Source organism: Sphaerodactylus townsendi, linkage group LG16 (genome assembly GCF_021028975.2).
Source record: "Sphaerodactylus townsendi isolate TG3544 linkage group LG16, MPM_Stown_v2.3, whole genome shotgun sequence".
Lineage (NCBI taxonomy): Eukaryota > Metazoa > Chordata > Lepidosauria > Squamata > Sphaerodactylidae > Sphaerodactylus > Sphaerodactylus townsendi.
Genome location: NC_059440.1, coordinates 5,878,876 through 5,906,849, shown reverse-complemented (window position 1 = coordinate 5,906,849; position 27,974 = coordinate 5,878,876). Strand labels below are relative to the sequence as shown.

The following is a 27,974-nucleotide window of genomic DNA, read 5'->3' as shown; positions in this document are numbered from 1 at the left end:
TAGAACCCTGGAATGGGGAGAGCTGCACAGACAGACACTGCAACAGTTTTTGAAGCTAACTTTGTGCAGAAAATTGCTGTCCAAAAATGTAGAGAACTGGGTCAGACGTAAAATGATGATTGTTGTGGGTTTTCCGGGCTGTGAGGCCGTGGTCTGGTGGATCTTGTTCCTAACGTTTTGCCTGCATCTGTGGCTGGCATCTTCAGAGGTGTATCACAGAGAGAAGTCTGTTACACACTGTATATAACAGACTTCTCTCTGTGATACACCTCTGAAGATGCCACCCACAGATGCAGGCGAAGCATTAGGAACAAGACCTACCAGACCATGGCCACACAGCCCGGAAAACCCACCACAACCAGTTGAATCGGGCCGTGAAAGCCTTCAACAATACATAAAATGATGATGTTTAACAAAACATGCAAATCAGTATGAAACAGCATATTTTTATATGAATGGGGTTTATGAGAAATCAGTCTTAGAGTCTATGTGCAATTTCTGTATTGTCAGAAATATATGTATTAGGATTCAAGTCCCAATTCTTAAAAACATGTAAGCTAAGAAAAACTGAACTGGAAACATTGTCCATGTGCAGCATTTTGTCGGGAACTCTCAGCTGTTTCAATGATTCCATTGTTGTATTATTCTATTATGGATGGTCTAAACCAGGGGTAGGGAACCTGCGGCTCTCCAGATGTTCAGGAACTACAATTCCCATCAGCCCCTACCAGCATGGCCAATTGGCCATGCTGACAGAGGCTGATGGGAATTATGGTCCTAGTATCTAGACCCTGGTCTAATTTTTGGGGAAACATTGTTCTCGGGATGTCAGTGCCTTCACCGTTTTCAGTGTATCGAACAGCTTTTGATTCCCATAGGTTGATTATAAAAAGAGTATGAGTTCTCTGTTAGCCAGTCCTCCCTCTCTGTGATTATGAATGTGGTCTGATTGAATAAAATCAATTAAATTTATTCAAATGCCTCTTGTCTCCTGGAATTCATCCTGCTCCCCCCTCCCCTTCCCAGCTGGGATCCTGAGTAGCCAGTTACCTCCTTCTGAGGTAACATAGGTTGAATCCCCACTTGAAATTTGCACGCAGATCCAAACCTGTTTGTTGTGAAACTGTGTCCTCTTCATCGGAGTTTCTCCCTCCCCATCGCAGCGAGCACACAGCAGACACACCCGGTTGCAGAACTGTTAGCAATCCCCACTACCAGGCGAGCTCGCTTCGCCAGTCTCCCCTGATTGGCTGGCGTGCCTTGATGGGGTGGGACCTTTTCCCACTGCGGAAACGTACATTGTAGGGGTGTGATAAAAAAACCAGCGTGTAAAAGTTTAACGTTTGTGCAAACAGTTAATCGTTACCTGTGTAAACCATGAACAATTCAAAGTTACGTGTTTAACTGTTTAATGTTTGCATCCCCTTCTGCTGGCCTATCGCAAAAGCGGAAATGAAACCAAGGAAAGGCTGCTCGCGCATCGCAGTGCTGATTGGTTGCCCAAATTCTGCGTCACACTCCAGGGCGGGAAACGAGTCAGGGTTTCAACCCTCATCCCTCCCCTTGGATCAGCTCTGGACCGTGTTAATGGGGTCCATCCCACTTGCTACCAGGTCCTGCCAGAACGCGGATTAACGGGGAGAACGAGCGCCAGAAACTGAATCTGCCACGCAAGCAATGGGGAGGTCGTCCCTCAAACCTGGTTAGTTTGTGTTTTGAAACCTGGCTAAGACGGTAGTGGGGATTCGACCATACACATGTCAAAATACCAGAAATTGCAACTATGGAAGCCAAAAAGCGAACACTTTTGAGAAATAAGGGCTCACTCAAGGCTGAAGAAGGCCAAGGAAGACTCCATCAGGAGGATAAAAAGAAGGATTAAAAAAGGACTATAAAAGCCTAGCAGGGCCAGTCCTGGCTAGCACTTGGGTGGAAGGCCAAGGAATACCAGGGTTGTGCCGGAGAGGCAGGCAGTGGCAAACTACCTCTGAATGTCTCTTGCCTCGGAAATCCTATGGCAGAGATGTCAAATATGCGTCCAGGGGGCCAGATTCAACCCCCCTCGAACCAGCTGAGGCGAACTCTCCCTGCTCCTGATCTCCTCAGGCCAGGTTGGAAGCAGGCCTGATAAGCCCTCTCAAGGCAACCACCCCACTCCACCCTACTGCAGACTCACCTGTTCAGGCACCCCGCCCCCTCCATTGCAATTCTGGGACCAGCTCAGGCAGTCACCCCGCCACGGGGCCTGGCCCAACCAAGTCACATTTATGTCATAGCATAACATAACAGTGGTGTAGTAGGTTAAGAGCAGGTGCATTCTAATTTGGAGGAACCGGGTTTGATTCCCCGCTCTGCCGCCTGAGCTGTGGAGGTTTGTCTGGGGAATTCAATTAGCCTGTGCACTCCCACACACGCCAGCTGGGTGACCTTGGGCTAGTCACAGCTTCTCGGAACTCTCTCAGCCCCACCTACCTCACAGGGTGTTTGTTATGGGGGGGGGGGAAGGGAAAGGAGCTTTCAAGCCCATTTGAGTCTCCTACAGGAGAGAAAGGGGGGATATAAATCCAAAACTACTCCTCCTCCTCCTCCTCCTCCTCCTCCTCCTCCTCCTCCTGTTGTTGTTGTTGTTGTTGTTGTTGTTGTTGTTGTTGTTGTTGTTGTTGTTGTTCTTCTTCTTCTTCTTCTTCTTCTTCTTCTTCTTCTTCTTCTTCTTCTTCTTCTTCTTCTTCTTCTTCTTCTTCTTCTTCTTCTTCTTCTTCTTCTTCTTCATAACAAATGAGCTCAACACCCCTGACCGATGGGGTTATGATCAGCTGTGACTTGATGGCACTTTCCACTACCAGAGGAGGCTGAAGTCCCTTCTCCCCAGCACGCTGCCGTTCCCAATCTGAATCGGGCCCCTATCGTTTCTGGAAACAGTTCCCACAGCTGACAGAAGAGTCAGGGGAGCAGAGACCCACGTCTGCTTTGGTCTCGGGACGAGCAACCTTCTTTCGCAGCAGGAACTCCTGGAGGCGCCTTCGCTAGGAAGAGCCAAAAAAATGATAGCTGTCAAAGTTTGCCAAACCTGTAACAGAACAGTGTGGGTAATTATCCAAGCTCTCATTGTTTACGGTAAGCCGGCCCTGATCTGTGTCTAGGTAGCAAATCACTGGATACAAGTATGATCACACGGATATTGTTTAAAAAGGGAATTCAGTGTCAAATGACGCTCACTTGTGAATGGCATGAGTTCGTTGATTTCAGTGTCTATATGCCATTAAAGGTTTTGTATTTGTATTTGTAATCTGATTTCAGTGTTCTGAAATCGGTACTAGTCCTTCAGTTCTTTATTCTTGGTAGATACAGATATATTTTTTAAACAACAGCACTTTTTATTGGCATGTAAATAAATAGGCATAAAACTACCCATATGATCAATGTAGGCAGGAAAGAGAAAATAAAAAGACAGTTTGTTATCCATATGATTAATCAGAAGCGACTTTGAGGTTTCGAATCTTCATCGCCCTTGTTAGAACAGCAGCAATATCTGTGGTTATCTGGGAGTTTTTATCATAAAGTATTTAACTTTTCCTTTGTCAGAAGTCAGTAGAGTTTCATTCAAATGGGGCTTTATGAACATGCCTCTTAAGGATGTATAACATTTACAGTGTATACATGTTCGATGGTCTCTATAGCAGTGGCAGCAGTGGCGTAGGAGGTTAAGAGATCGTGTATCTAATCTGGAGGAACTGGGTTTGATTCCCAGCTCTGCCGCCTGAGCTGTGGAGGCTTATCTGGGGAATTCAGATTAGCCTGTACACTCCCACACATGCCAGCTGGGTGATCTTGGGCTAGTCACAGCTTCTCAGAGCTCTCTCAGCCCCACCTACCTCACAGGGTGTTTGTTGTGAGGGGGGAAGGGCAAGGAGATTGTCAGCCCCTTTGAGTCTCCTGCAGGAGAGAAAGGGGGGATATAAATCCAAACTCCTCCTCCTCCTCCTCCTCCTCCTCCTCTTCTTCTTCTTCTGAAAAATATGCTGGAGGGAGCACAGATCCTGAGGGGAGATCGAATATCAATGGAGAACAAGGCCTCTGTGCACAAGCGAGTATTAATTGTTTCTCCATATCAACAAGTCTCTGCTTAATTGTTGCAAATGTGTATTGCTTATTGGAATCCAAAGAGATTCCAAGTGTTCTTATCTGTTTTACTAGTGGGCCCGGCCACGCGTTGCTGTGGCTGAGTCTGGTGAAGTGGAAAAGAAAGAAAAGGGGAAGCGAACGGTTGGAACATGTGTCACTGCACAATGCTTGCAAGGGAGGGGAGGGGCAAGGGGCCCCTCGCTTTCCTCCCTCTCTCCCGTTCCCTGGCATGGCAACCCGGCCAGTCCCTCGCTAACGTTCCCCTTCCTCTGCTAGGGTGGGCCATGTGGTCACTTCCCTTGCAGGCAAATTATCTAGCTTAAAACACGCTGGGAGGCATGAGCTAAGTTGTGTTCAAATTTCAGAGCGTTTGGTCCAGCAAACCCCTAGACCCTCCCTCACCTTCCCCTTCCTCCGCTAAGGTGGGTGGGCCATGTGTAGATGGGCCACCCCATCCCTTTCACTCCATATGGCAGTGGTTTTCAAGGAAGGCATGGTTGGTTCCCTTGTATCAGAGGGTGTTGCTTTGACGGCCAGCAGATGGCGCTGTTGCAGAACAGAACTGTCACAGGTTCTGTGGCATGTACACAATAACTGGCACAGTTGTGACATGTACACAACAGGAGGTATGGAAACAGTATGGAAACCTGGTCACATGCGAATGCGACATTGTGTGAAAATTTCAAAGCAATCGGTCCAGTAGTTTGGGAGATTACCTGTCAGCAGAAAAATGCACTGATAGATTTTTATATATATATAGAAGATTATTTGCTTGTACCATGATAACTGAAAGGAATCTGACAGCATATAGTGCAGGGGTGTCCAACTCTGGTGCCCCAGATGCTCATGGACTACAATTCCCATCAGTCCCTGCCAGCATGGGGCTGATGGGAATCGTAGTCCATGAACATCTGGGGCGCCAGAGCTGGACACCCCTGATATAGTGTATAAGGCTCCTGGGTTTAGCCCTGTGATGGAGATGGAGTCAGAAAAGGTAAGCAACTGTGCTTTTGTCAGGATCAGTGTTGGACCAAGTTCATAACAGAGAACAAAATAAGAAACACTTTTTGGAATGCCACGTAGGGGCTTTCCGCACTACAGAAGGGAGCTAAGGTCGACTCGGTTCCCTTCAGTGAGGGGCGATTCCAGGCTGTCCGCACAGCAACTTACTTGGCCCCCTGGAACCGAGCTAAGTGGGCGGGATCATCTTGGTGCCTGTTTCGTTCCTCGATCATGATTGGAGCTTGTGTTACCATGGGAAACGGGAGCGTTCTTTTTTTTTTTATAGTTTTTACAGTTTACAGTTACTTGCCCGCCACAACTCTCCCATTCTGTGCATGCCACAAAAGCAGCTCCTGGTTGGTTGAACGGATGAGGTGTCGTTTCGATGCGTCCGCACTTCGAAGCTTCGAAGCGGTATCGACCTTGTTCCAGTAGAAAGGTGCAGTTCATAACTGCGACAGGGATGTCACAGTTCTGAGGCGGGAGAACTGAGACAAAATAACGTTGAGCTCAGTTGCAGTGCGGATACACTGAGGTGAACCTAGATAGAAACCAGTACAACTCTGTCAGTGCGGAAAGCCCCGTAGACAACAAATAAAATGGGACTGAATAGTTTCAATTTAGCTCTAAGGTTGCAAATTTGTTATTCCTTGAATTACTGCTGCTGCTGGGTTAAAAAATAATATCACCAGTTTTGCTTTCTATTTATATTTGAAGCTACTTTGTAAATATTTGGATTTCTTCTAGGTGCCCACTTGTATATCAGCTCTTCTGGTCTCAGCTGCCCAGAGAGTGACTTGCTGGGGGATTTGCTGGGTGCCATAATCGCACGAGTACCAGGGAAGCTGTCAACAGTGTGCGAAAGGCTTGTCGGAAAACTGCTTCCCAGGAGCCTTCGTCAGTTGATTTGGATGAGTAAACTGCTCGGGGCGGGCTCAGAAAGTTGCAAGGCCAAAACGCTGGCGTAAGTATCAGCAGGACTGCAAAGCCCTGTCTGCTTCTCTCCCTGTGATGTCACTCTTCAGTTGGCCGGATCCACCAAAACAGCAGAATCCTGCCTTCCGTGCACAGGATTTAAGGTTTTGGCAGAGGCGGAGCGTTCACGGGAACATGGGGTCACATGTCCCTGGGCGCACGTCAGGAGAATCGCCCCCCACGCCCCTCCCCTCGGCCCCACCCCACCAGGCTGCTCCTTCAACTGGCAAAGCTTCCGCCGGCCAAAGGAGCAGCCTGGCGGGGTGGGGCTGAGGGCCTCCCAGCGGCCCAGTCCAGTAAGTGGGGCGCAAGGGGGCGTGGTAAAGGGGGCGCTTGGGCAGATTTTGCCCCGGCGCCATTTCCCCCCACTATGCCTCTGGATTTTGGGCTCCAGCATTTAAGGCCTTGCTCGGCCTGGGACCTCTGTACCTATGGGACCGTCTTGCCCCACATGTCCCAAATCGACCTTTGCGCTCAGCAGAGGCAAATTTGCTGGTGATCCCTGGCCCCTCAATGATGCAGCTGGCCTCCACCTGGGCCAGAGCTTTTACAGCTCTGGCCCCTGCCTGGTGGAACGCTCTACTTCCAGCTACGCGGGCCCTGCGGGATCTTAATGAATTTCACAGGGCCTGCAAGATGGAGCTGTTCCACCGGGCTTTTGGGGAGTCCGGCCGCTGATGCCCCCCCTCCTCCTTTTCATAACATCTGTGGACCCTGCTGTTCCCTCTCTCCCCCTCCCCTCCCCCCCTTTTTGTTAGGGGATTTCTAGTAGGACACCATCAGTATATTTGATTAGGATGCTGCATTTTAATGGGGTTGATTTTAACATATAGAGCCATATTTAATGATTATTTACTGATTTTATCTGTGCTCTATCTATTTGTTTGTTCACCGCCCTGAGCCCTTCGGGGGAGGGCGGTTTATAAATACAATTAACAACAACAACAACAACAACAACAACAACAACAACAACAACAACAACAATAATAATAATAGCAGTGGTCCATCTAGTCTAACCTCCTCTTTCTCTCATTGGCCAAACCCCAGAAGAAAAAGAAATGTTGAATTTATACCCCATTTTTCTCTACCACATGGAGTTTCAAAGTGGCTTACAATTCCTTCCCTCCCCCTCCCCACCGCAGACACCTTGTGAGGTAGGCGGGACTGAGAGAGTTTGGAGATGACTGCAACTAGCCCAAAGATGTCCCAGCAGGCTTCATGTGTTGGAGTGGGGAAACAAATCCATCTCACCAGGTTACCTAGAAGAATTTGGAAGAAGTATTTGGATTTATACCCCACTTTTCTCAACCATAAGGAGTCTCAAAGCGGCTTACAAGCTCCTTCCCTTCCTCTCCTCGCAACAGAACCTTGTGAGGTCGGTGGGGCTAAGAGAGTTCTGAAAGAACTATGACTGGCCCAGGGTCACCCAGCAGGCTTTATGTGTAGAAGTGGGGAAACAAATCTGGTTCACCAGTTTAGAGGAGGAATCAAACCCAGTTTTCTAGTTAAGAGTGCACCGCTCCCAACCACTACACTATACCACCTTTCCACCTGTGACACAGAGGTCAAACCTCTTTCTGTTGTTGCCCTGAGCAAGTAGTTATTGTAAGGTATACTGCCTCTGAACAGGTGTGTCCACTTAATTGTCATGGCTAATAGTCATTAGTGGGCCATTCCTCCATGAATTTTAAAAAACTAAATGGCTCGTTCTAGATTTTCCAGGCTATGTGACTGTGGTCTGGTGATTTTCGCTCCTAATGTTTCACCTGCATCTGTGACTGGAACAGAAACACATCTAATTGTGTGTCACAGAGAGAAACATATCTTTCCGCCTACCACAGGGGTGGCCAACCTATGGTGCTCCAGATGTTGGTAGACTACAATTCCCGTCAGCCCTGGCCACCCCTAGTCTAACTTAATAGCTTTAAACAGATTAATGGAGGAGAAGTCGATTTATGGCTACCAATCTGGATCCTCTTTGATCTGAGATTGCAAATGCCTTAACAGTCCAGGTGCTCGGGAGCAACAGCCACAGAAGGCCATTACTTTCACATACTGCATGTGAGCTCCCAATGGCACCTGGTGGGCCACTGCAAGTAGCAGAGAGCTGGACTAGATGGACTCTGGTCTGATCCAGCTGGCTTGTTCTTATGTTCTTATGTTCTTACCGTGACATGCTTCTAAAGATGCTCGCCACAGAGGCAGGTGAATCGTTAGAAGCTAGAACCGCCAGACTACAGCCACATAGCCCCGAAAACCCACAACAGCCAGTTGATTCCAGTCATGAAAGCCTTTGACATAAACGGTTTGTTCATCTTCTCAGATATCTCGAGAGAGAAGCCAGAGTGAGCTTTGGACGCACAGTAGCACGGCAGGTTGCTCAACTGAAGCTGCGGACGGCTACTCGGTCGCCAGTTTCAGGTCTTATCGAAAACGCAGTCGTGGAGGTAAGTTGGAAAGCTCTGTAGAAAAGTTTAGGGCTCCAGCTGAGGCTGTCTCATTCCTGCAGCCTCGATTTGCCTTGAGGCTAAACAGGGACCAGAGGGGATATGCAGCTAACCTCCACCCTACAATTTGAAATTGGCTGCCCTGTCTTGATAATTAACACTTTGAAAGAGCTTTATGTGATCTTCACCATGTCTTCTTGAGCCCTAGAAAACGTATGTGCTGGCTCTGGTCCCATCAATTTCCTGTTTTTAATTAATGTGTCATGTTCAACTTTAGTCACGTGAGCTAAACTTAGGTCCTTTGGGAGAGACAGAGTAGTGTAGTGGTTAAGAGGTGTGGACTCTAATCTAGAGAACTGGGTTCCATTCCCCAATCCTCCACATGAAGACTACTGGGCGACCTTGGGCCTGTTCTCTCAGAACTCTGTCAGCCCCACCTGAGGAGCAGCAGTGGCGTAGGAGGTTAAGAGCTCGTGTATCTAATCTGGAGGAACCGGGTTTGATTCCCAGCTCTGCCGTCTGAGCTGTGGAGGCTTATCTGGGGAATTTTGATTAGCCTGTGCACTCCCACACACGCCAGCTGGGTGACCTTGGGCTAGTCACAGCTTCTGGGAGCTCTTTCAGCCCCACCTACCTCACAGGGTGTTTGTTGTGAGGGGGGAAGGGCAAGGAGATTGTCAGCCCCTTTGAGTCTCCTGCAGGAGAGAAAGGGGGGATATAAATCCAAACTCTTCTTCTTCTTCTTCTACCTCACAAAGGGTCTGTTGAGGGGAGGGAAAGGGAAGGGGAGAAAAGCAGGGGCATAAAAACCAACCCATTATTAATATTATTATTATTAGAGTTGAGGTTTTTTTTTCAGATTAGGATTGTGCCTTTTAGTTGATGAACTTAAATGGATATTAAATGAATGGGAGCCAGTGTGATGTATAGTGGTTAAGAGCAGGTAGACTCTAATCTGGAGAACGGGGTTTGATTTCCTACTACTCCACATGAGTGGCGGACTCTTATCTGGGTTTCTCTGCTCCTACATGTAAAGCCTGTTGGGTGACCTTGGGCTAGTCACAGTTTTTCCAAACTCTCTCAGCCCCACCTACCTGACAAGGTGTCTGTTGTGGGGACAGGAAGGGAAGGAATCTGTATATTGCTTTGAGACTCCTTGCAGGAGAGAAAGATGGGATATAAATCCGAACCCTTCTTTCTTATTTTTTATTTATTTATTACATTTATACCCTGCCATATCTCTAAGACTCAAGGCGACTCACAATAAAACAATCAAATAAATGCGGCGAGAAATTCTTCTTCTCGTTGAAAGGTTTTAATGAAGGAAGGAGTCTTCTGCATTATAATTCTTTTGTGTGCCTTCCCTATTGTCACTTCAGCTACGAATGCATTGCGGTACAGCTTTTTGCTCTTGCAAAGCACTTTCCTAGTGCAGTGGTGGCGAACCTATGGTACGGGTGCCAGAGGTGGCACTCAGAGCCCCCTTTGTTGGCACGGGCAAACAGAGCCCCCCCCCCCCCAATCTAGGCTGGCCTGGGCCGCTGGGCTCGGTTATTAGCATTAAGCCTAAGATTTAGTTTTGGGGAAGCAGCGTAGGTAACCCTGTTAAGCGCTGTTAAACCCCACTGATTTTCATGCGGAGAACTAAAGCGCGATCCTTTACCTGGGAGTAAGCTCGATTGCTGGCAATGGGGCTTGCTTCTGAGCAAACACTCCTAGGGTTATGATTCACCCATTGGAAGAGTTGCACGGTTGCTTCAAAGCAAAGCCACCAACTAACACCAAGCTTACTCCCGAGTAACGCACGCCTTGGTGCCAACCATTTTTTCTAAACTAAAACCTCAGTATTCAGGTTAAATCGCCGTGTTGGCACTTTGCCATAAATAAGTGGGTTTTGGGTCGCAATTTGGACACTCGGTCTCGAAAAGGTTCGCCATCACTGTCCTAGTGCAATCCTAATTTCTAACTAAGCCCATTAGCTTGAATGACCTTAGAAGGATGTACCTTTGCAGAGGACTGCGCTGTCATATCTGCCCCTGTTTTTCCTGCTTTCTACGTAACTGCTTTCCCACTTTCCTTCTGACAGAAATACGGCAAGATCCCCTGTCTGAGTCCTTTTGCAACAGATGAAAGGATGATTTTAGAAACCAGCAAAACCTTAAATGTTCTGTATGTTTTCAGTGGTACCTATGAACCATACCTTATTCACTGGCTCGTTCCTCTGCAGGTGGCATTTCAGCAAACAGTGCCGACAGGTAAATAACGCCTCGAGAACATAACTGCTGATTTGTCATCTTCTTTTTATCCTTCCTCCCTTGGGGGGGAAACCTCAGGCACTACTGAATCGGTCAGATTTCGATAGCTTGTGAGTAGTTGAGTAGTATGCTTGAATGTTACATCTTCTGGGGCAGGGGTCTGCAACCTGTAGCTCTCCAGATGTTCATGGACTACAATTCCCATCAGCCCCTGCCATGCTGGCCATGCTGGCAGGGGCTGATGGGACTTGTAGTCCATGAACATCTGGAGAGACACAGGTTGCAGATCTCTGTTCTGGGGAGTTGTATTTAATGTCCCCATGTATTTCACAGCCCCGGAGCTTCTCTTGACTGAGCCTGGTTTGTTGTTTTTCTCCTTGTTGAGGCTGCGGCGGGACTTGTGGGTATTCCCCTCCCCTCTGGATCCGAAGCTTTTGGCTCTCCAGAGGGAGAGGAGGAGGAGGAGGAAAGGTGGGGATGCGGCCCAGAGCCGCAGTACAAGGACAAAAGAGCCGCATGCAGCTCCAGAGCCGCAGGTTGCAGACCCCTGTTCTAGCTAGTTTGTTAGAACTGAACAGATTAGTTGGTTGAATGACGCCTCTGATACCAAAAGGGACCGATGGTCATTTTTGTTTTATTTCATTTCATTTTACATTATTTATATTCTGCTTTTCTTACTGAGACTTGAAGGCACATTACACAGTATAAGTCAATGCAGTGAGTAGAATATTTTGGCAGAGGCAATGAGGCTTTTTTTATATAATGGAAGGATTCAGGAAGAATGTATTAATGAAAGGAAAGGACTGTAGACTGCTCTACTGTTACAGAGCATATTATCTGTTGCTGTATGTGTTATTCCATTACGTAATTTCTGTATGGTTTAACGTGTCATGTTAATACATAAGCTTTGTTTCAGCTTTGGCCCAGATTTGTCCAGGTTTCAATTTCCACAATCTTAATCTTATTACATTGCTTATTGGAGGTCACTTCCTATGATATAAATGCCGTTGTTTCATTTTAGATGAACACCCCTATGAATTAGCCATGTACCTACATTCCCTGCACCAGAACCTGTTCCCGAGCTGGTCAAAAGTCCAGGCCACAGCTGACTCGGTGATGAGCTTCCTAGAGAGAGAAGATTCCACATTCTTCAGTCACCTTCGGAGTTCTTTCGGGAAGAATATCACCACTGATGATAAAGTAAGTCTCCGTTTAACCAGCTTAAATCCTTGCCAAGTGCAAGCTTCATGGCTGGTTAGGGATCAACAGGAGACTTTTGGGCGGTTGGCAGGGCTGATAGCAGCCATGACAGTGACTGCTCCAAAATCCTGGGACCCCACAGGGTAAACTGAGAGATCTCTTGCACGCCCTTTGGTCTTTTCAGGTGCTGGGCACCAAGTGAAAATGGGTGGGGAAACCTTGCCTGGTCTTGGAGCCCTGGCAAATGTGTAACCTTGTTTCCCCAGCCGCCCCATCCTCCAGTTAGCCCTGCCTAGTCACTGTCTAATTGGAAACTGATCAAGACTAGCGGGTGGAGAATCCCATTTTCTTCCTGCTCACCAGCCTGCCCACTTGTCAGCTTCCACTCCCCTGCCAGCCAGTCAGCATCGCTGTCACCCTCATGGTGGCACTTATCAATATTTTTAAACCATTGTCATAAGAACATGAGAACGAGCCTTGCTGGATCAGACCAGAGTCCACAGAGGGGCTTTCCCCACTTACCTTCTGCTGCGTGCTACTCTGGGAAAGTAGCGTGGGGTCCAGCGGCGCTCCCCACTTGCAAGGGCGGCAACCATGCAGCCGCCCCGACGCTGCCGCTCTTGTACCACCTCAGCGTGCGTCATTCCTGGCGCTGAAGAAACAGCACCTTTTGATGACCCCGCGCGGAGGTCGTGGGGAACCCTGAGAGCGCGCCAGGAATGACGCGCGCTGAGGGGGCGCGAGAGCGGCACACAGCAGAAGGTGAGTGGGGAAAGCCCCCTAGTCCAGCACTCTGCTACTCGCAGTGGCCCACCAGGTGCCTTTGGGAGCTCACAGGCAGGATGTGAAAGCAATGGCCTTAAGAACATAAGAAAGAGCCTGCTGGAACAGACTAGAGTCCATCTAGTCCAGCACTCTGCTACTCGCAGTGGCCCACCAGGTGCCTTTGGGAGCTCACGTGCAGGAGGTGAAAGCAATGGCATTTTGCTGCTGCTGCTGCTCCTGAGCACCTGGTCTGCTAAGGCATTTGCAACCTCAGATCAAGAAGGATCAAGATTGGTAGCCCTAGATCGACTTCTCCTCCATAAATCTGTCCAAGCCCCTTGTCCCTCTATTATGTTTCTGATTTTTTTTCTTTCTTTCCAGAAATAAAGTGTTGGTAGAGAAACTGCTGGTCTAGATTAAATCCTGTTTATCCTTTCTTTGGTAGGATTTCTTGGTGGATCTGATACTTTGGGAACAAGTCAGCACTCAGCCAATGCCAACTGTTGCCAAGGAGCTGCTGGCAAACCCAGTCTTTTTCCTTAGGAACTGGTTGGCTGAGGTAAGAAGAGGGTCTGGTTTATGGGTGGTCATGACAAACATCACCTGTCGGCTGGTCACCTTTTGTGACTGAAAGCATCCCTAGGTTGGGCGGGATAGTCTTATATGTGTGTTTATGGTGCTGTCAATTTGCAGACGATTTACGGTGCCCCAGTAGTGTTTGCAAGACAAGAAGCTAACAGAGGTAGTTTGTCATCTGCAGAGCAACCTGTCAGGAGGTGCTTCCTCCTTTCATCAAAGGAATGCCTTTAGGTGAGGGCATTCACACCCACTCTGGAGAAGGGGCCAGAGCTCGCTCAACTCTTTCTCTTACTTTCATTCCCTTTGATGCCTGCAACTATAGATAACTAGGAACGACCCTGGCACCGACTCTGAAGGGGGTGGCGGCAGGTGGCTGAACTATCGCTGCGCTGGCCTTGGGATGCTCGCCTCCCCAACGGCTCTTTCTTTTCACGGTGTCTTTCTCACATTCCATGGGAAAAGGGTGGCGGGATTTATGGTTGCTGCATGGGGATAAAGAGGCGGTTGTAATTGCAAGTGTGGTCAGAACTGACTTTTACTGTTGTTATCAACAGAGGCGGCGCTACCAGGGAGCTGGGGGTGCGCGTTGCACCGGGTGCGTGCCTGGGTGGGCGGAAAATTGCCCCCGTGGCGCCCCCTCTGCCCCTCACAGCGCCCCCCTCCACACACACACTTACCTTATTGAAACAGTGCAGGCTGGAGAAGCGGCCTGTTCCCTTCAGGCTGAAAACGGCCTGGTGGGAACTACACTTCCCAGGAGACCTTGCAAGCCCCAAGGTCTCATGGGAAGTGTAGTTCCCACCAGGCTGTTTTCAGCCTGAAGGGAATAAGCCGCTTTTCCAGGCTAAACTAAGGTGGGGGGGGCGGGGGCCAGGGCGCCACGGAGGGCGGGTGGAAAACACAGAGTGCACACCAGGCGCACTCTGGCCCGGCTTGTAAAGCTGAACACACTCAGACTAAGCTAACTTTAGAAAAGGAACTGTATTGATTTATGTCCCCCTAACTACAGGAACTAAGGATTCGTGTCCTCAGTTCCAGTATTTATTTTATTTCTGAATTCAACAACCAATCAGCTTTCTCCCCCTGCACAATCTCTGGCCTCTCATTGGCCGTGAAGCTCTGGCGGGATGTAGCTTCTCAGTTTGTTTTCCCTCTCTTGTTGGAAAAAGGCGGGAACGGGTGCATGCTGGGAGTTGTAGTCCTGACACAGCTACACTTCTGGTTATCAATAAAGACTTCTGATACCGAATCCAGAGCCTTTTATTGGCTTCAGTCATAGAACCTGACACAACCCTGATATTTGCTCTTTACAGCTCCATATGTCATCTGCTGATTGAGTATCGACCAGTCCCCTCACGGGGGGGTTAATGCCGGACATCACCTACTTATTTTAATTGTGGAAGATTACTGCTGCTAGTGTTTTAATGTTTAATTTATCTATTGTTTTAATTGAAACTATCTGATGTATTTGTGTTTGATTGTTTTGTGAACCGCCCTGAGTCCTTCGGAGGTAGGACGGTCTATTAAATTGAATATAATAATAATAATAATAATAATAATAATAATAATAATAATAATAATAATAATAATAATAATAATAATAATAATAATAATAGTGTAAATTTTTCCAGTTCCTTCTCATCAATTCTGCTGTTGCAATTCCTGGTGACAGCAGAATTGATGAGAAGCAACTGGAAAAAACTTACACGATACAAGGATTTAAGGATTGAACTACAAAGACTCTGGCACAAACCAGTAAAGGTGGTCCCAGTGGTGATCGGCACACTGGGTGCAGCGCATACAAGACCTTTTGGACTGACATTTACAAATGAACACCATTGGTAGCTTGACAAAATCACCATATGTCAGCTGCAAAAGGCCACCCTACTCAGTTCTGCACGCATTATTCGTCGATACATCACACAGTCCTAGATGCTTGGGAAGTGTCCGACATGTGATGTAATACAAAATCCAGCATATTGATCTTGTTTGCTGTGTATAACTGTTTTTGTATCAATAAAATAATAATAATAATGGGGTGCTGTGTGGTTTCCAGGCTGTATGGCCGTGTTCTAGCAGCATTCTCTCCTGACGTTTCGCCTGCATCTGTGGCTGGCATCTTCAGAGGATCTCCTCTGAAGATGCCAGCCACAGATGCAGGCGAAACGTCAGGAGAGAATGTTACAGAACACGGGCCTTACAGCTCGAGGAAAACCACACATACACAGCACCCCAGTGATTCCGGCTGTGAAAGCCTTCCACAATACAGCAACAACAACAACAACAACAACAACAACAACATTCCTTGCTGGTCTCCCCTCCAAGTACTAGCCAGGGCCAGCCTTGCTTAGTGTCTGAGATCTAGCCTGGGTCAAGCTACCTGGGAGCAGCAGTGGCATAGTGGCTAAGAGCAGTGGCTAAGAGCAGGTGCATTCTAATCTGGATTTGATTCCCCGCTCTGCCGTCTGAGCTGTGGAGGCTTATCTGGCGAATTCAGATTTGCCTGTGCACTCCCACACACGCCAGCTGGGTGACCTTGGGCTAGTCACAGCTTCTCGGAGCTCTCTCAGCCCCACCTACCTCACAGGGTGTTTGTTGTGAGGGGGAAGGGCAAGGAGATTCTAAGCCCCTTTGAGTCTCCTGCAGGAGAGAAAGTGGGGATATAAATCCAAACTCTTCTCTCTTGTCCAGAAGCAGCCCACTGGCCCATCTCACTCAGGACTGGCAGCAGCAACCCAGGATCTCATGCAGACAAAGCTGTTTCCCGGCCAACTCAGGCCCTTTTTAACTGGCAAAACCAGGGCTTGCACACACACATGAACCTTCCTCATACTGAATCTGACCATCAGTCTGTCAGATCAGCATTTTCAGACTGGCAGCAGCTCTGCATGGTCTCAAGTGGGAGGGTCTTGCCATGGCGCATGCCAGGATTGAACTTGGGACCTTCGGGCATGCCAGGCTTTAAAGCTCTTCCCACTCAGTTAAGGTCACCTCTCTTCGTTTGTTTGAGATACCTCTTCACAGGTGAAATGCTTGATTTTTAGGCCTGGAGTATCCGCTATAGCGGCTGAAAGCCACACGGGGGCGCTGTTGTAGCTACATCCACACAATCCCACTTCTGCTTCAGTAGGTAGATTGTCAGATTTCTACTCTTTAGAGATCCAGTGGATTACAGAAGATATTCAGGGCACAATTTGGGGCAGCAATTCCCAAGCTGGGTGCTGTGGGAGAGCTGCCAGTACATCACAAAGAAACAATCAAATATTTAAAGGTTCTTCAAACTTTTAGCATCCAGAGGTGGGATCCAGCAGGTTCTCACAGGTTCCCGAGAGTAGGTTACTAATTATTTGTGTGTGCCGAGAGGGAGTTACTAATTGGTGATTTTGCCACTTTCTGATTTTTTTTTGCCTTGAGTTACTCTCCTCTCAGCAGTAGCGCACAGAACTTGTAGAAGCAAAGTCTAGCAAGAGGAGGTACACCAGCGTGCGTGTGGTAGCCTGCGCCCTGCGTGCATCTCGCTTCCCACCCAAGGATTCCGAGCGCAAGCAGACTCGTCCTTGCCACAGTTCCCACTCCACAGAATGCCCGGCCACAACCCCTCGTTGTGCCCCGCACCATCCCTGCATTGGCTTACGGCCACAGCTCAGAATCCCCACCACCATGGGAACCTGTTACCTGTTACCCACCACTGGTAGCATCCATTGAAGAGGCTGCCTGTTAGGTATCTGCTTGACTCACTGTTCTGGCTTTCCAATTGATCTCTATTGGGAGATTTGGCAATTTGTGTCTGTGCACTTAGCAGTGGTGAAGTCACCTACCAGACCTGGAAAATACAGTTGCTGCCTCATAGCAGAAAAGGCAAGCCAAGGGAATCCTGACCCAAGAGAACATTAGTTCCCTCTCCCAAAATATTCAAACTCAGGGGCACCCAATGAACTCGATAGGCAATAGATTTGGGATATTCAGAAAACAGGTAGTAATTCTGTACTCAACAAGTGATTTAAAATATGAAATTCTCCGCCAGATGATTTAGTGAAAACCACAGGATTAGACAGCTTTTAAAGAGGCGTTAGACAAATTCATGGAGAAGTCCATCAGTGGCTTGTAGCCTTGATGACTAAAAGGAATCTCTGGATCCCAGCGCCAGGAAGCAACACCAGGAAAGACTTCGGACTCTTTGTCCGCTTCCTGACCCTTTAGAAAAACTGATTGGCCACTATGTGAGTTAGAATGCTGGACTACTGGCCCTTACATCAGAGGTGGGATCCAGCAGGTTCTCACCAGTTCCCGAGAGTGGGTTACTAATTATTTGTGTGTGCCAAGAGGGGTTACTAATGGGGTCCGCTTTCCCATCTCTCCACACCTCTTTGCTCTCCCCGAGAGGCATACTGCCTTTAAACGTGAAGGTTCCATATAGCAATTGCGACTAATTTCACAATGTAACTCCCTGAACTGGGTTAATTCCCTTTCAGGTACTGCAATTCATTGAAGTTACTCAGCCTTTAGTACCTTTTATCTCACACCAAGCCTCTATCAAAGAACCTGTGTGTTTCACTCATTGCTGTGTTCAGATTTTGTGAGCTCGGGGCATTTTCTATAATGTGATGATGATTTAGAAATGACCTGGTGCAAAAAAATTTTTTGCGGTCGTGGTGGGATGGCTGCCCGTGGGGGGGCATCCAACCTCCAGGTTTCCTTTGCCCAGGGTCCTTCCGGTCTTTCTGCCTAGGGTACCTCTGCTCATGCACTTTCTAGCTGAGGGGGGGGGGCTGGCGAGGGAACCTGTTATTGAAATTTTTGGATCCCACCACTGCCTTACATTCTTACATTCTCATGATTTGGGATCAGATATTTCAACTCAAAGATAAAAGCTTTTTTTCCAGGCTTTGAGACCTTGAGTTGTGTACCCAATTTTAATTCAGAAAAAGGAACTGGTCTTGGCTGTCTTAACAGGTAAACTTAGCCGTCTCTACTGTCTCGTATAGGGATTTGTTGGAGTGCTGAACTTACCTGCCGTGCTGTTGGTCTGGGATCAGCTCTTCATGCAAGACTGGAACATAAACGCGATGCAGAGTTTTTGCGCCTCGATCCTTCTGTTGTTGAAGGATGCATTCATGGCAGCTGACGACTACCCTGCAATCAGAGAGGTGCGTAGAAACAAGCTTCCGCTTTGGTCTTTTCAAAAATTTAAGCAAGCGAGAGGATCTTCTTTCTGCTTGGATGCTGCAAACCAAAACAGGCTAGAAGCAGAACACGTCAGTTAAAATTCTTTCCTTATATCCTCCCCTTGTCAGCCTTCCTTCCTTGTCTCTTAATGCTGCTGAAAAATTAGATTATCAATTCCTCGGGCCAGAGACCTAGCCTTTCTCTCCTCTTTTAAAATTGTGTGTATGTTTGTTTAGATTTCTACTCCATCTGTCAATCCAGAGGAATCCCAAGTTCAGCTTACAAAGAATGATAAAGTACTGTATAATCAATTTGGGAATGCAGCCCTGAAGTCGGCCCGCGTGGGTCGCAAGGAAGAGGCGAGACGCAGCGATATCAGGATCCGGTGGAGAGAAGCCAGCGGCTAATCTGCCGAGCTAGCGGTCCCTGGCACCTTTTAGTAGGGTTTTCGGGAGGCGGGTTTGGATGCAGGAGAGCGGGAGAATCCTGGGTGATACATGAATCATAGGGGCTGCGCAAGTGCGGGAGGAAGCGTTCCTGTCTGGGCCTAATCCATACCTGGGGGTATGCACCTTTTGTCCCTTTGTCCAGGGCACCCCATGACCGTGGGAGTCATCATGGGGGTCTTGTGACAGGTGAGCTCACCTGCCCAGAGGGCAACAGATGGTGCAGGCATTCCTGTGCTCTGTCTGAGGCTCTGCTGGGTAAGGCTGGCTCACCCCAACACAGCCCCAGTTTTTAAGAAGCTCTTCTCCCATGGCCTTTCACCCAGACTCCTTTCTCTGATTTCAGAGTTGGACAGTCGCTGTCTGGCTATTTGCTTTTTACTCCCTTTTCCTTGATTGTACCAAGGCGGAGCGGGAGGCTTCTTCATACACTGATTGGCTGAGGGTGTGTGTGAGAATTCTCTTTACAAGCATTACAACCTCTTAGTGAGCAAAGCTGCCAGAGTGAGGCAAGGGGAAGGAATTGGAAGCAGTTGGCAAAGGCTCCAGGGAAGGCAGTCATAAAATGGTGGTGGTGGTTAAAGGAACTGACCTTGAGCAGGAAGAGAACTGACAAGCAGAAACTGGAGAAATAGAAATGGAGACATGGAAATATATACAGGAAAAGGAAAAGTAGGCTTGAGGTGGGAAGAAGGTAAATTAAGGACGGGGTATGCAGAGGGGTGGGAGTAGATCAGGGAGTCAAGCAGTGCGCAGAGATTAGTTAACTCTAGGCTCCCAGGTAGCATGGGACAGTGGTTATAGTGTTGGACAGTGGTGGTGAACCTATGGCGCTCCAGATGTTCATGGACTCTCCCATCAGCCCCTGCCAGCATGGTCAATTAAGTGTTGGTGTTTTTTTGGAAAAGTTGGTTATGTTGCCAATTGGCCATGCTGGCAGGGGCTGATGGGAATTGTAGTCCATGAACATCTGGAGCGCCGTAGGTTCGACACCACGGGACTAGAACCTGGGAAACCCAGGCTCAAATCCCCCCTCGCACCATGGAAGCTTGCTGAGTGACTTTGGGCCAGTCACAAACTCTCAGCCTTGACCCTGGAGGGGAGACTTACAATAGGCTGACCAGACTTCCCACTTTTGGCGGGACAGTCCCACGTTCAAGCAATTTGTCCTGCGGGTTATCTCAATGGTCCCGATTTTTGGGAGGCTGCCGCACTGCCTTCTGGGGCGCAAGGCACGTAGGCAGCAGCTCTCCCACTTGCCGCCCAGGAGGACGGCCTTCTGGGGCTTGCCGTTTCCCGCCCTGTCACAGGGAGCCTTAAAAGAGCTGTGAGGTTCCCGTGAGTCAGCTCTGGCCTGATGGCCCTTCCCACCACCAGACTCACAGCTGCAGCTGCTCCTGTAATGCTTGCAAAGAAGAGGAATTCAGCCAGAAACAGCTTCTTCAGCCGGCGTTCCCAAGAGGGCAGTGAGGGCCAAGAAGTGCTGGGGGGGCAGGGACGGGAGAGGAAGGCTGAATTTCACTTATTGATTGGAACTCGTGAGCCAGTCCTTTGGCTGCGGCCTTCTCGTGTTACTCGAAAGAGCCGCTCTGTACATTGACGGGTCAGTACCAATAACGGCAACAATAATGCCATCATTATGCTTTGTATATGTGAACAAAAAAGGGAAAATAAGCTCTGGGGGGAAAACCATTCAGCTTTGCAGCTGTGGTCTGAGCACTGGGAAAAGAACCAAGATTGCGGTGGCACAAAAGCATACAGGGAGGGGCTCTTTTAGGAAAAGGTCTGTCCAGTGGTGGGATCCAAAAATTTTAGTAACAGGTTCCCATGGTGGTGGGATTCAAAACAGTGGTGTAGCACCAATGGAGCTGGGCGTAGGGCATGATGGGGCGTGGCACAGGGCATTCTGGAGAAGGGGCATTCCTGGGCGTGGGCTGTGGCAAGGACGCAGCCGCCATGCGCCGGGTCCTTGGCGGGAAAGCTAATGCATGCAAGCCGCAGGCTGCCACGCGACGCCAGTGCACCTCCTGCTAGACTGCTTTACCTAAGGAATTCTGGCGCGACTAGCTGCTGAGGAGAGGAGGGGCGTAACTAAGGCAAAAATCACAGGGCAAAATCACCAATTAGTAACCCCCTCTCGGCACACACAAATAATTAGAAACCTACTCTCGGGAACCTGTGAGAACCTGCTGGATCCCACCTCTGAGTCTGTCGGTGGTCCCTGGCCATAGTGACTACAGAGAACCTTTGCATTTAGAGGCAGCCAACCTCTGAATCCCAGTGCCAGGAGACAACATCAGAGGAGGACCTCAGCCTCTACACCCTGTTGTTGTGTGGGACCTCCAGACGTTGACCATGAGGTGGAACAGAACCCTGGACTAGATGGCCTGTTGGTCTGATCCAGCAAGGGTCTTCTTATGTTAAAAGCTTTCATCTTTCAGCTGTGAAGGGCTCTTCAAATGTATAAGATCTTTAACATTACATCTGAATTGATCGTGGCATGCCAATCCTGCTCCATGTTGCTCCTCCCAGGTATTTCTCATGTATCCTTCTCGTCTTCTCACGGCTGATATTCAGAAGGCCTGGGTTCACCTGAAACAAGGAGGTTTGCCCGATGACGTTCCAGGGTTTAACAGTCTGAGTCAAAGGTAGAGAAGCTTCGTACGGTTGTTTTTTGTTTTCTTGATGGTGAATGCACATTGTTTGAGATAGAAAGGTGCTGGGCCCAGTTCTTGCCAAGCTTCGGAGAAAGGCAGCGTGAGTAAGAGTGTTTGGCAGAGGTGTGGCTGGGCCATATTGCGCCCGGTGTGCACTCTGTGTTTTCCACCTGCCCCCCCCTCCACGGTTCCTTGCCCGCCCCTGCCCCCACACCCCACACTTACCTTATTGAAACAGTGCAGGCTGGAGAAGTGGCCTGTTCCCTTCAGGCTGAAAATGGCCTGGTGGGAACTACACTTCCCATGAGACCTTTGGGCTTGCAAGGTCTCCTGGGAAGTGTAGTTCCCACCAGGCCATTTTCAGCCTGAAGGGAACAGGCCGCTTCTCCAGCCTGCACTGTTTCAATAAGGTAATTGGGGGGGGGGCAATTTTCTGCCCCCCAGGTGCATCTCCGGTGCAACCTACCCCCCGTCCCCTGGCAGCTCTACTACTGGTGCTTGGGGACTCTAAGGAACCTGGACTACTGTACATGGGGCAGACTAGAGAGGTATTCTGACCTTAGCTCAGAGATGCAGGGTGTTCTCTTTGGTTGTTAAGTCGATATAACACAAGATTAAGTGTAGCGTAAAAACCTGCCGTTTAAATCTGCAGGGAGATACGCTGGATTTAAACAATTTTTTAAAATATCAAATCAACCATTAGAGTGTGCATGTGCTTAACAGAAAACACCCCCCCCCCCCCCCCGAAACAGGAATTTAGAAGGGTAGAAAACGAAAATGTGAAAAACCAAAATCAAAAACACAATTTTGTCTGATTTACAAAGGAAGGAAAATAACCATTTATCTGCCGCTTTAAACCCCTCAATAAAGTCTCCTTTGTATACCGTTTTTTTCTCATTTTAGAGAATCTTAGAGACAGGGTTGCTGACCTTCTAGGAAATTCCAGTGAATATAGTCTTGGCCAAATGTGTTGTTCACAGTAGTGAGAGCTTCTTTGCATTCCATGACTGACCTTCATGGAGGAAAACGTAAATTAGAGAGAGTGCTGTCTCAAAGCTCAGCTATTCAGCTCTGTAGCAGAGTTTTGTTTTGTCGAAGGCTTTCACGGCCGGATTCAACTGGTTGTGGTGGGTTTTCTGGGCTGTGTGGCCGTGGTCTGGTAGATCTTGTTCCTAATGTTTCGCTTGCATCTGTGGCTGGCATCTTCAGAGGTGTCTCACAGAGTGAAGTCTGTTACACACTGTGTCCCTGGGACAGTTTTCCACCACATATCTGACAAAGTTGACTCCGGGTTACACACAACACACTTCTCTCTGTGATACACCTCTGAAGATGCCAGCCACAGATGCAGGCGAAATGTTAGGAACAAGATCCACCAGACCACGGCCACACAGCCCGGAAAACCCACCACAACCAGAGTTTTGTTTGTTTACAAGTTGCACAAAGCTCCTATTTGAGTGCTTTCTTATTGTGACTGTTATTTGAAATTTTACTTATTCAAATGATTTATAGCCCATCTTTCTCAAGGTCAAGGAGGCTGTCAAACTTAGGTCAATAAATATGAATGACACCTTTGTATATCGGTTAAAACAGCCCAGTAAAACATGTCATTCATCAAATCTTTTCAGACGCCTGCCTGGGGAATACCTCAACTACCAAGATCAGCAATTCAATGCTAATTGAAAGAAGAGCGTCTTACAATCTCTGTGGAAGTTAGAAGAGGATTTGCCTCCGTCGATCCTTTTGGAGACAGTAATGTAAAATCTAGGGGTGTTTTTAAATTTTGCAGGCCCACCATTTCAAGATCCTCCCCCCTTGCCTGGCAGTTTTCCTCTCTGGGAATCAAACCAGCAGCGTTTTGACATTATTTTTGTTTCCTTGTGCTGAAATTTCTCCTACTAAATAAATGTGATTCTTAATCTTATTTTTGTGTCTATTGCATGTAAATGGCAGATTGTCTGGAAAGGGTCTAAAAAAAGCCGTAGGAGATTCAAATGCATTGTGAGCAGCAGCAACAAATACACCGAATAATGGACTTTCAGGGCACTTTTCAACTGGACTTTAATGTGCGAAATGGCAAAATCTTCTTGCAAATGCCTGCTGAAACGCACTGACGAGGGATTAGACCTGCAATAGTCAGTGTATGGAACAGAAAAGGATGTCAATGACACCATAAGAAGAAATAAGGTACTCCTTTTGAAGTGGTTTTGTCCCCCCCACTCCTTTCATTTTTCTTGCAGGTGAAAGGGCACCATCAGTTCTGTCGATTTTATTGATTTGTTTTTGGCATCAAGTCACAGCCAACGAATGTTAACCCCATGGGGGGTGTAACGAACTTGCCCCACCCTGAAGGGCTGGTGTACAGCAGGCCAAAGGGAGAAGGCCTTAGCAACAGCCAGAAAAAGAAAAAAAGGCTCCACAAGGAGAGAACCGACCTGATTGGCTGAAAAAGGTCCAGTAACGTTTGGCAAGAGCTAGTGGGCTTAGAGCACTGAGAGGAGAGTTGAGTGCTGATCGGAGTCAGTCAGAGAGAGCAGAGGAGAGTCTGGCAGAGAGGAGTCTGTCAGCTCTGGAAGAAAAGGATTCTGTCTCAGCAGAGTTGGCTGACAGAAGTCCAGTCCCTGTCTAAGCGGTGTATGCTTGACAGAGAGAGGAGGCCCTGACTGGGTGCAGATTGACGTGCCCTTCAGGAGCCTGGCGGTTTTAAAACTGCCCAGACCTATCTAGTCTGCCTTGCCCCTGTGTGAATCACCAGAATCACCAGTCTGGGAGAAGCCAGTCCAGAGGCAGTGAAGCCATATTAGGACTAGTGGGAGAGAGGGAGGCCAAGTGTGCCAGAATCTCCTGGGCTTGGACTGTGTGCTTGGGTGTGATCAGTGGGTATTGGAGCAGTGAGGAATAGTGTCTGCGTGCGTAAGGGAATTTATTAGTTCAAAGCTAAATCTTCCCTTAAGAGACACCTGCGTGTGTCGGTGTGCATATGAATCTGAAGTAACATCTTAAGACAAACTGATTCTGAAACCAACAAGCGTTAAACCTCTCCAGTTTACCTGAGAAGCCTTTGTGAAAGCCAGCAAATAAACGTTTCAGTTTTGTTCACCTTTTAAAACCTTTCCAGTCATTAGTATTTTTGTCTGTGTGTCTGTGTTCCCCAGTCAGGGTGGTGACCTTGTGGAAAATCAGTATTGAGTGGGCTATATAGAGGAAAATATATTATTGGTGGCAGCGCAGAAAGCAGAACTTATATATAAGAGCCTTTCGTTACAGGGGGTTCAAGGGAAGAGACATTTGGAGGTGGCTTGCCATTGCCTGCCTCTTCATGGACTGAGAGAGTCATGAGAGAACTGTGACTGGCCCAAGGTCACCCAGCAGGCTTCACGTGGAACAGTGGGGAATTGAACCCAGTTCTGGAGATCAGAGTCCACCGCTCTTAACCACTGTTCCATGCTGGCTCTCAGTATTTATTTAGGGAATTGAAATTCCTCCTTTCCAGATCTCTGGTTTCCCTTTGGCTCCTGGGGGGGCGGGGGGAGAGAGAGAAGAAGAGGAGGAGGAGGAGTTTGGATTTATATCCCCCCTTTCTCTCCTGTAGGAGACTCAGAGGGGCTGACAATCTCCTTGCCCTTCCCCCCTCACAACAAACACCCTGTGAAGTAGGTGGGGCCGAGAGAGCTCAGAAGAACTATGATTAGCCCAAGGTCACCCAGCTGGCGTGTGTGGGAGTGTACAGGCTAATCTGATTTCCCCAGATAAGCCTCCACAGCTCAAGTGGCAGAGTGGGGAATCAAACCCGGTTCCTCTAGATTAAAATTCACCTGCTCTTAACCACTACGCCACTGCTGCTCACCCACTGCATGAGTTTTTCAACTGGAGATGCCAGGGCTTTCACATTTGGCCAGTTTTCAAAAACCCCAGGGCTTTTCTGATCTGTGGTGTGGTGAGTTTGCGGGGTAGAGGGTGTGTATGTTTGCGCGCACAACCAAGAATCTGACTGAAAGTGAGTACATGCACACTTCGGGGCAGACCACAAGACCCTTGAGTTTAGGAGGAATTTTTTTCCTCCAGCAAGGTCGGATTTGTTAATGAGGAAGATTTATTTACTTCAGAAGAAGAAGAGTTTGGATTTATATCCCCCCTTTCTCTCCTGCAGGAGACTCAAAAGGGGCTGACAATCTCCTTGCCCTCCCCCCCTCACAACAAACACCCTGTGAGGTAGGTGGGGCTGAGAGAGCTCAGAAGAGCTGTGACTAGCCCAAGGTCACCCAGCTGACATGTGTGGGAGTGTACAGGCTAATCTGAATTCCCCAGTTAAGCCTCCACAGCTCAGGCGGCAGAGCTGGGAATCAAACCCGGTTCCTCCAGATTAGATACACGAGCTCTTAACCTCCTACGCCGCTGCTGCTCCCCTTCACTTGTTCCCCGCCTTTCTCCTCAACGGGGATCCAGAGTCAAACAACTGGAAAGGCTTTTTTTGAAGCGTCCCGACACTTCCTTGAAATGGAAGCGTTAATGGAAGGACAGTGTGCCTGTTCAGCAGACTTAAGTCCCTTCTGTAGAAGTGTGATAGAATCCCCTGACTCTTCACCATCACTTCCCCGAGCCCGTGAATATTGCATTGCCGTTGCTCCTTGAGTTTTATTGCAGCAACTTTTCCAAATGTCCTTTCTAAGTGGTGGTTATGCTGTGAGGAAGCATGACAGGCAACCAAGAACAAGTGAACCAGAAGACTAAATCTTCGTTCAACCAAGTTTCAGGACCGTAGCCTTAAATTACTCACATGATTCATGGCCCACCTGTTAATGTCTGTTATCTGCTGTGGCGTGCTGTTAACTGGAGGGTGGAGGTGAGTTGTTGGAAAAATGAGTTTTGTGCACGTGTGTGCCAAATTCCAGGCCTTGGAAGGAGATTCAAGAGTTGCACCTTTCTGCATCCACTACCAACTTAACGTGGTATTTTGGGGTTCTACAGGAAGGCCCTCATAATGGCTGTGCCTCTGAATCATGCAGACTTGGTTCGATGTGAATGAGCAGCAGTGGCGTAGGAGGTTAAGAGCTCGTGTATCTAATCTGGAGGAACCGGGTTTGATTCCCAGCTCTGCCGCCTGAGCTGTGGAGGCTTATCTGGGGAATTCAGATTAGCCTGTGCACTCCCACACATGCCAGCTGGGTGACCTTGGGCTGGTCACAGCTTCTCAGAGCTCTCTCAGCCCCACCCACCTCACAGGGTGTTTGTTGTGAGGGGGGAAGGGCAAGGAGATTGTAAGCCCCTTTGAGTCTCCTGCAGGAGAGAAAGGGGGGATATAAATCCAAACTCTTTTTCTTCTACATTAGATGCTGCGGCTAGTGCAGTGGTGGCGAACCTATGGCACGGGTGCCAGAGGTGGCACTCAGAGCCCTCTCTATGGGCACGCGCAAACAGAGTCCCCCCCCCACTCGCATCTAGGCTGGCCTGGGCCACTGGGCTCAATTATTAGCATTAAACCTAAGACCTAGTTTTGGGGAAGCAGTGTAGGGAACCCTGTTAAGCGCTGTTAAACCCCACTGATTTTCATGCGAAGAACTAAAGCATGATTCTTTACCCGAAGAACTAAAGCATGATCCTTTATTCGGTTGCTGGCAATGGGGCTTGCTTCTGAGTAAACCCCCCTAGGGTCATGATTCACCCGTTGGAAGAGTTGCACGGTTTCTTCAAAGCAAAGCCACTGACTACCACCAAGCTTACTCCCAAGTAAAGCACGCCTCGGAGCCAACCATTTTTTCTAAACTAAAACCTCAGTATTCAGGTTAAATTGCCATGTTGGCACTTTGTGATAAATAAGTGGGTTTTGGGTTGCAATTTGGGCACTCGGCCTCAAAAAGGTTCGCTATCACTGGGCTATTGGGTTCCACGTAAACCGTAGTTTGCAGTTATATCTGAACTTCCAAATCATGGTTTGCGCTTTCCTCCTCAAACTAGGATTCTCCAAACTTGTTTTATTTAGTCTTGGATTGGAATCCTGGTTCGCAGCATAATTCCAAATCCTAGAGAATACGCCTAAGCACTGGTTGTGGTGGGTTTTCCGGGCTGTGTGGCCGTGGTCTGGTAGATCTTGTTCCTAATGTTTCGCCTGCATCTGTGGCTGGCATCTTCAGAGGTGTATCACAGATACACTTCTGGACTGGACACAGTATGTAACAGACTTCCCTCTGTGATACACCTCTGAAGATGCCAGCCACAGATGCAGGCGAAATGTTAGGAACAAGATCCACCAGACCACGGCCACACAGCCCGGAAAACCCACCACAACCAGCTGAATCCGGCCGTGAAAGCCTTCGACAATACATTACTCCTAATCAGTTTAGCTCACAAGTCCCATGCAGA

General features: G+C 48.4%; 1 protein-coding gene across 3 annotated transcripts in view; it reads left to right on the top strand.

The window, feature by feature from the left end:
• LOC125445875 overlaps nucleotides 1-23,538 on the top strand; it is a 49,976-nt gene extending 26,438 nt beyond the window's left edge. For all 3 annotated transcript variants that reach the window (XM_048519299.1, XM_048519300.1, XM_048519298.1), the window contains exons 7-14: nucleotides 5,872-6,088; nucleotides 8,423-8,546; nucleotides 10,633-10,801; nucleotides 11,823-12,001; nucleotides 13,212-13,325; nucleotides 18,331-18,492; nucleotides 21,490-21,605; nucleotides 23,243-23,538. In XM_048519299.1, coding sequence (XP_048375256.1) covers nucleotides 5,872-6,088; nucleotides 8,423-8,546; nucleotides 10,633-10,801; nucleotides 11,823-12,001; nucleotides 13,212-13,325; nucleotides 18,331-18,492; nucleotides 21,490-21,605; nucleotides 23,243-23,297 — 1,136 coding nt within the window. In that variant the 3' untranslated portion in view covers nucleotides 23,298-23,538. The remainder of the gene's footprint in view (nucleotides 1-5,871; nucleotides 6,089-8,422; nucleotides 8,547-10,632; nucleotides 10,802-11,822; nucleotides 12,002-13,211; nucleotides 13,326-18,330; nucleotides 18,493-21,489; nucleotides 21,606-23,242) is intronic.
• Nucleotides 23,539-27,974: the final 4,436 nt, after the last annotated feature.